Source organism: Emericellopsis cladophorae, assembly GCF_022114955.1.
Source record: "Emericellopsis cladophorae strain MUM 19.33 chromosome Unknown NODE_5_length_938552_cov_118_678949, whole genome shotgun sequence".
Taxonomy (NCBI): domain Eukaryota; kingdom Fungi; phylum Ascomycota; class Sordariomycetes; order Hypocreales; family Bionectriaceae; genus Emericellopsis; species Emericellopsis cladophorae.
The window spans coordinates 771,159-779,111 of NW_026250930.1; the positions used below are offsets into that span (position 1 = coordinate 771,159).

Genomic DNA, 7,953 nt, shown 5'->3' on the forward strand with positions numbered 1-7,953 from the left:
GGATTGACCAGTGCTTGGTCTTGTACTAAAATGATGTCATGTATAGAATATTTACGAATCAATATTGGCCCTCAATATAGAAGGATGACATTCATGTCCGGTTCTCGCAGCCGCCTTGCATCGGTGGGTTCGCGCTCACCGCCTCCCCGGTTGAAACTGGAACTTTTTCCAACACCCATAGCAGCGGACGGAAAGCTGCATCTGCAGGACTTCAACAAAGCCAATAATGGTCACGATAGAGCGAGGTCTTGCCATGCAAAGCAGCTGGACGAGGCTGTAGTCATCGACTCTAGACTCTGCTGGAGCCAGGAGGTGATAGCATTGACGTGACGTGGAGGGATAAGCTTGCGAGGACTAAAGTCGGTCTGGTCTAGCAACCCGTCCTCCCGCAGCTTTGCATGATAAGTTCAACATCTGCCTCCTGATGGCCCCTGTCGCGAACATGGCACGACGTGATGGCAGGTGAATCGGTGTGCTAGCTCACCTCACTCAGCGTCAGCGGTCCCTATAGGGGCCAATATTCACCGCGAAGGGCAGGGCTTGCAACCCCAATAGCTGTACGCCTTATTATTGGGTGTGTCGTGCGAGGATTCGCTCAACTGAACGAGTGGCGAGCCCTTTCTCTCGGCGCTGTGTGCTACGCACCACCAATCTGACCTCTAAGCGCACACAACTCCCTGGGCCCAGTCACCGACAGTTATTAACCTTTCAAGAGACACAGCACGCCTACTCCAAAGTCTACGGTCTTGACCAGTAGATACGAACAGGGCTGACGTCCTGGCTCTAACGTTCATGTTGGCTGATGGCCACTCGCCCTCAGAGGGGTGTGGTATGATTGCAGGTAACAAAACGTTCTTCCTCTTCAATAAGCCTTTGTGCTTCATGGAATGACTCCAACACAGGGTGATCCCATCTGCCTTGTCTAAAGCCTGGCCCATCATTGAGTGATGCTGGGCCTGAGTAGGGGCACACAGTCTATCGTGCATGGTAGCGCTGTTACTCTATACCTTTGCACGCCTTTTTGGATATTCATCTTTCGAGCCCGAGTGCTGGCCACGAGGGTACACGGACTAGGCAAACGCGGTTACTCGTGCAAATGCTGTTGGCCTCGTTCGAGCAAGCAGGGCTGCCCGGGTCACCAACACACCCTCAATTTAGACGCATAATCTGGCTCTACTGCAAGGCGAACTCCGAGTTGGGCATCTAGACAGGGACTTAGAAGTGTTGATACCTCATGGCTTTCGCAGCCGCCTGGGCGAGGTCCGCACGTTGGCCACGCTTATTGTCACTTGCTACGGCCAACGGCGAACAGCTGGCTCTGCGTGATGTGTCTAGGAGATCACCGGGCTCGTGAGTAGGCCATCTTGCTTGAGCATTGGAAGATTGGTTTCTTCTCGGTCGGTTTCCGAGCTTGTACTCCAATCAAATCGTGGCCTGCCTCGAGAAGATGGCCAGTGGTTAGAACACACGGGCAGTATAAACAACATTGATCTGCCTGAACTTGACAGCACTGATCGCCTTGCACAGAGTGCAAAGCAGCTCCCCTGACCGTGCATGAATATGATTCCACAGTGGTTCTAAAGTGTATTTACAATTTGTAGACAGCCCCGAGCACATGAAACGCCTTGTTGGCATGTTTCGAGTATGTCACGGTCCGTCTTGTCGACGTGAAGTCCACGAATGTATCTACATGTGTGTTTTTGTGATTCTTTATCACGCCAATGCGTCAGACACATTTTTTCACTGAATGTGCGTCCTCGCGAGTCCCTAGACCCGTACCTCATGTGCCAAAATGGTGGCTCTGCGTTGCGTCTGCGAGGCATAACAGCAACTTGAAAGTAGGAGCTATGAAAAGTATTCCGTAGCACGGAGGGACGGAAATAAATGAGCACTGATCGCAATAATATTGAACTCTGGACTGTCATATACTGATCAAAATTACCCTAGATACTGGCACCAGGCTAAGCGCCCGAGAGAGTCCATTGGGTTACACGAAATTTCCCAACGAGCCAATGATAGCCGAAAAATAGGCCAGCGTCCTGGAATTCAATCTGACTTTGTAAATGATGTGCGAGAATCGTCAGGAGAGACTTGTAAGTACCCCGGGTCAGAGGCATATCGAGAAGCAGGGCAACGAGGCAGCGTGGTGACATGTTGTACAAGGTTCGTACGGCGCAATGCATCCCGTGTTCAAGCATCGCTTGCAAAGAGGATTCCATCGACACATCTCGCCTTTAGAATACCAGGCTTCGAACATTCAAGACTAGGCTCGGAAGTGTTAGCTGTCGAAGGCTATGAGCAACAGGCCCCCTCATCTTGGGTTTGTGCAATGCCACGTTCCTTCTCTCTGACTAGGCTAGCCGCATGTCACGGGCCACCGCTGGTCTGCCGTTTTGATACATAAACCGTTCAGCCGGCAGTGAGCTGATCCAGCCCCCTTCGCGAGAAGGTGTCGAGTCCTCATATCAGCGAAATGGTGCAGCGAACTGGTGTAGAGGACCGATATAGGTGTGCAATGCGCTGGGCTGAAGGCTGGGCTGGCGTACTCCACGGCGGGCGTTCTAGTAGTCAATCATGAGACACTGCCATAGCCTGATCGCCCACATGCATTCGCTCAGTTGGTAGGATGAAATGGCAAACGAACCGGGGAGAGGTCGTACCCTGCTGCATTCGGTCCGAAATGTGCTATTAGCACGACGGATGGACGCCTTAATAAAATGTACTTGGTGGTTCGCGGCGAACCACTCACGTATAAATGGTACGTTGATCTCTGCGCACCAGTCCATGTATGTCCCAAGAGACAGCAGGCATTCACTCGCAGTGGCCTTGACAGCCTCTTGAGTTAACATTGATACGTGTCTTCGCGCCCTGTGTTGATTCACAAAGCATTGAGTTTGGCGGCGACAGCGCCATGAAGCACGGCACCCCGATAGTGCGATAAATACCGCCCACAAATCAAATACCAGCTACAGCTAAAGGCAGGCGCATTGGATCAGCCCCGCGACGAAGTACGAGGTGGGTGAAAGAAACTCTCCCCAATAAATCCCTTCACAAGCACGTTCAAGACGCGCCACGTCTAGCCAGCCAGCCAGACGGACGGACATACGGACAAACCCACCCTTTGCGGACTTGACACGCAGCTTGCTCACGCGCGATGCAGGGTAGAGCCGCGCTCGCTGTGCTGACGGGAGAACGCGAAGAGACCCCGAGCTGATACGCAGCCACGCACGCGCCACCAGCTTTCGAACCAGCGCCCTCTGTAAACTCAAGTCGTAGTAGGTCTATGCGTCGCAGAGCCGGCCTGCCAAGGTCATGAGCGCACGAGATGAGAGGGCGGCGGCAACTCCAACGGGCGTGTCCGACGGTTGGATTGCGCACCTGAGGAGGCGGGATCGCAAAGTCAAATGCTCACTGTGCGAGGCAGAGATGCCAAAGAACCTGGAAACGTTTCGCGAGCACGTGCAGACCAGCCACGGTGATCTCGCCCAGGACACGGCGGCGGTCGAGGCCGCGTTTGCGAGGATGAACCTGAACGCCTCCAACATGTGAGTGCTGGCATTGCGCTAGTCTACGTTGTTGGGTGTTGTGTTTTTGGCTGATCCAGGCGGCAACAGGTCGGCAGCACGCTCCCCCGCGCAAGGACCACAGACGCAGGCTACGCGGAAGCGGCAAAACTTGAGCGCTGAATCGAATCAGCCAGGTCAGGCATCAGGGGACGCCGATGACGACGAGCCGGTCGTCAAGAGACTACGATCTCCGCCACTGGCCAGGGGCAGCCCTCGGCACGGCCCTCCTTCCCCGTCCACGCCTACTGCGACCAGTGGACGCCAGCAGGCGCTCGAGGACTCGCTCGAGGAGTTCTCGCGGGGCACCCATCGCGCACCGACCTCTGGGCGGAAACTCTTCGATCCTGCGACGGACAGTGCCACGCGAGGCCGTGGACGCGGCGCTTCCAAGGGGACAGCGACCGCTCGACAGGCCCCGCCGGCGCAGCCAAGGCCAGCCCCCCCGACCACGTTCGCTCAAGGCCATGTGCGGACCTTTATACAGGACAAACCACAAATACCCAACAGCGTGCAGGAAAAGGAACCATTCACCACGCCCATGACCCCGTCGCAGCTTGCGGCCGAGGTGGCCAAGATTTTCAAGATGATCGCCGACGGTCAAGAAAGATGCACCAAATGGACCACGGCCAAAAAAGCGACACCCGATGCCAAGATCACCGCCGAGGAATGGTATTTACAGTGGCTTGAGCATCGGGCCCTGCTGAATAACCACTACGACTTGCTCATGGCATGCCAAGACCCAGCTGGGAAGGACACGCTCACATATATCCCCGTCGAGAGGGATATGCCAGCCAGGCTGTGGCAGTTTGGTATCTACCAATACCTCGAGCTGCTGCGGACACGCCTGCCCGACGCGTACGAACCTCTGGTATGCTTCCTGTACACGGCGTACGGTCTCTTGGGCCTGCTCCGAGAGACCAACCCGCTGTTCCAGGACACCTGGACAGAGTGCCTCGGTGATTTGGCTCGCTATCGCTATGCGATTGAGAATAAGGAGGAGGTCCGCGAGCATTGGGAGGGGGTATCAAGGATGTGGTATATGTATACCTCGGACAAGCTGCCGCACGTCGGCAGGCTCTACCATCACTTTGCCGTCCTCAACCGGGGCTTCGTGGTGCCGCAGCTCTGCTACTGGGCCAAGTCGCTATGCGTGCCCCTGCCCTTTGACGGCACGCGCGCGAGCATCCGCAAGCTGTACGACCCCTTGTTCGCGCAGGCCACGGCGGAATGGTTTCAGCGCGATATACAGTCAGTGACCGCGGGCGGCGCAGAGCAGCAGGCTACGAGCGAAGGGGGCGGCGACGCGGACGAGCGGGTTGCAACATCCTCCTCCTCCTCCACCTCCTCCTCGGCCAACGCGATCCATAAACATCGCATGGTTGATATGACGTTTGCGCTCGTCCTTGGCATTCTGTTTACGGGGGAGCACAAGGATCTACTCGACGAGGCCCAGGCGTATTACCTGCGCAGCCTCGACACCCACATTGCCATGATGTCCAAGCGTTGGTTAGAGAGTGGGCGAGTAGCTTTTTATTCTTCCTATGTGACCTATTGGCTGACCACTGGGACATAGGTACCAAACAGGCATCGCCATCACTTGCAATCTGCTTGGGTACTGGCATGAGAATGGCAACAAGTTCAGGTCGCTTATCATGCCCGACTATCTCAAGAAACCCACTGATCCGGCGGTGGAGGATAACGAGGCCACACGCGCCGAGTTCGACATATCCCTAAAATTCCTAACCCAAGTCTACGAGATCGCCATCCGACGCACGGGGGACACGAACACATTACCCTTTGCACACACGATCCTGGCCTTTTTACTGCACGTGTCCAAGTACCCAGACGCTATGGGGCGTGTAGCAGAACGTTTCCCGTGGGACCTCACCGCCGACATGCTCAACTACTGGCTCTTTACGGCCCGGACTAACAAAAGCAACCCGCAGTTTAGTGTAGATACATTCCCGGGCTCGAACAGCGAGCAGCCCACGCGACCGTTCCCAGAGGACCATGCCATGCGCGGGCTGTGGACCACGGACGACTATTTCCCGCTCAACTGGTTCCGGAACAGCAAGGTTGAGTTTGAGGAGCGCTACTTTGAGCGTCGGTCCCTCGTCGACCTGCGCGTGGAACGCATCCTGTGGATTGCGACGCAGCTGAGCAAGGCGGGCGATTGGTTGGTGTTTGATGCCTCTTTGGAGAAATTCGGCGCGGCAGGGCGGTTTGTCATGGATGTCAGTGGGTCGTCAGGGGCCTAGGCTAGGCTACGTAGGCCGTAGTTAATTAGAGTACTATGCATTTTGATTGTCGACATCACATCTGCATCTCCGCGCGAAGGGACTAGTCAGGGGCACTTTGGTCTCGACTTTGGATGCAAGGCGTCCGTCGCAGCTCGCTGCCTCGTACGACGGCATGGCATGCAGCCACACAAGGCTGTGGACGACGCGTCCCGCCAGTCCCTTGCATCCTCCTATGGCCGCCTTGTGTAACGGTTCTAACTACTTGTAGGCAGAATCAGTGAAGCCACGACGACCTCCTGGACGGCACCACCAGGAATGATGGAGGATGCATGATTGCTGTCCATGTGAGCCTGGAAGGGCTGTCTGGGTGGAGGGTGCTGGAGGTGCCATGCTACGTCGGCATAGTCTGTAATGGGCCTGTAGTAACATGTAGGTGAATGTTACACAGCGTCCGGGGGCGGCGCAGGTCATCGTCGTGGACGCATGCCAGCATCACATGATGGTGCGCGGCATGCGCCCACGGAAGGACGAGAGGCTGTGGCGCGTCGGCTGACGGGGCACGACGACCACGAGCACGCGATCTGCTGGTTCGCACTGGCAAGGATGCCCGGGCCGGAGGTTCGATGGAATGTGCAAATAACAAGTTGTGCACGTGTTTTCCGAACAAGTAATCTCCGATTGTGCAGGTTTGCAGTACTTCTTGTATAGCAATATGCAGGAACGCTGGTGTATCAGAGGGTGCTAGGTACCACCTACCTTACGCAAAGAGCCCTCGCTACGTACATGTCCAGGTTGTTCTGGTTTGCCCTCGTCTCGAGTCTCGGCCCTCCTCTGTCTTGCGATGGACAGCGAGCGGAATCATGCATACCTATCCAGACACGCCCCGTGCTTTCCCTGTTCCTGGCTGCTGTGTAGCATGAACAAGGCTCGATGGCCCCAGGCCACCATGGTCGATGAACATGGCCGTTTGGTGATTGATTATGCACGGTTACGAGGTACGCATGCGGTGCGAGCCGTGGCGCGGCCGCCTTGCAGACCGATTAGCCATTATTGACGGCCAACGGCCTACACGACCTATGGCGAGGCAGAGCTTGCGCGAGCCAAATGCGGCTCTTGTGCGACCGGTCCTTGGAACATGTGAGCAGGTCGTATCACATCGATTGCACCATTATCGACCAATGTCCTTCCTTCGGCATTTGACCGATGGTGGGCACAACTTGGCAGCTGCTGATGACATCAAAGGGACCAGTGGTCAATCAGCCCGCATGTGCACTTTGCGGCCATGGCGGCTGACCAGAAATCTGCGGATGTCTCCTAGAAAGGGTTGGGTTGCATGTCGCTACCGCGTCTGACGGCTGCACCTGGCGACAAGTGTACATGTATATGTGCTGCGCTATATTCAATGCTTTTGGTGGTAGCTGTCGTGCCAAAGTGCAGTTCCTCTCCGCTCGCTAAGGATTCAGGGCCAGGGGCATATCCCATGTCGTACAAGCGACGTGTCTGGGGCCATTATCATGGTTCCTGAACTTGGGCCGTGAACTTGGGCCCAGAGGGTTGGCGCATGTCAACATGGTGTCGCCAGGAAGTGACCATGACATGGAACCCCTTATCAGTCATATACATCAATACGGTACTGGACAGGGAGAGAGGTACATGGTCGTGATAGCCTCATATGACGTCCATCATAGCCAAAGACTATATATATTCTATGGAAAGACTCCTAGTCCGACGCAGCCATGCTGCCGTCTATGAGATCCTCCACCCGTGTACGACACCAAAGAGCGTCTCCTCGCTGCCCACGTTCCCCTGAAAGACGAAAGGCAACATACTGCAAACCAGGCCACTGTGCCACGGGCTCATCGCACCGCCACAGCGGCACACCGTGCGCGGGTGGCGGCGCATAGGGTAGGCCAGGGCTTGGGAGGGAGGCTGCCGAGGTTGGCCTCGACGGGCAGTATGGCCGTCGGTCATTGTATTGCTGTGTGAAGAGGGACAGACTCTTGAGTGGATGGATGGTGGTGTTCCTGCGGCCATGACTGCCTATTTCTGCGCGTACAAGTGAATGACAAGAATACTGATATATACGGGGATTCCTATGTAGCTGTAATATATCCAAGAATGACAGACAGACAGACAGATCTGTGACT

General features: G+C 55.8%; 1 protein-coding gene across 1 annotated transcript; it reads left to right on the forward strand.

Annotated features, from left to right (window-relative positions):
- Positions 1-3,312: 3,312 nt before the first annotated feature.
- Positions 3,313-5,824, forward strand: J7T54_004814 (Telomerase-binding protein-like protein; the record flags this gene model as incomplete). The annotated part of the gene is made up of 3 exons (XM_051503510.1): positions 3,313-3,545; positions 3,615-5,072; positions 5,140-5,824. 3 exons carry the CDS (start codon positions 3,313-3,315, stop codon positions 5,822-5,824), a joined length of 2,376 nt encoding a protein of 791 aa, XP_051365124.1.
- Between the last annotated feature and the right edge of the window lie 2,129 nt (positions 5,825-7,953).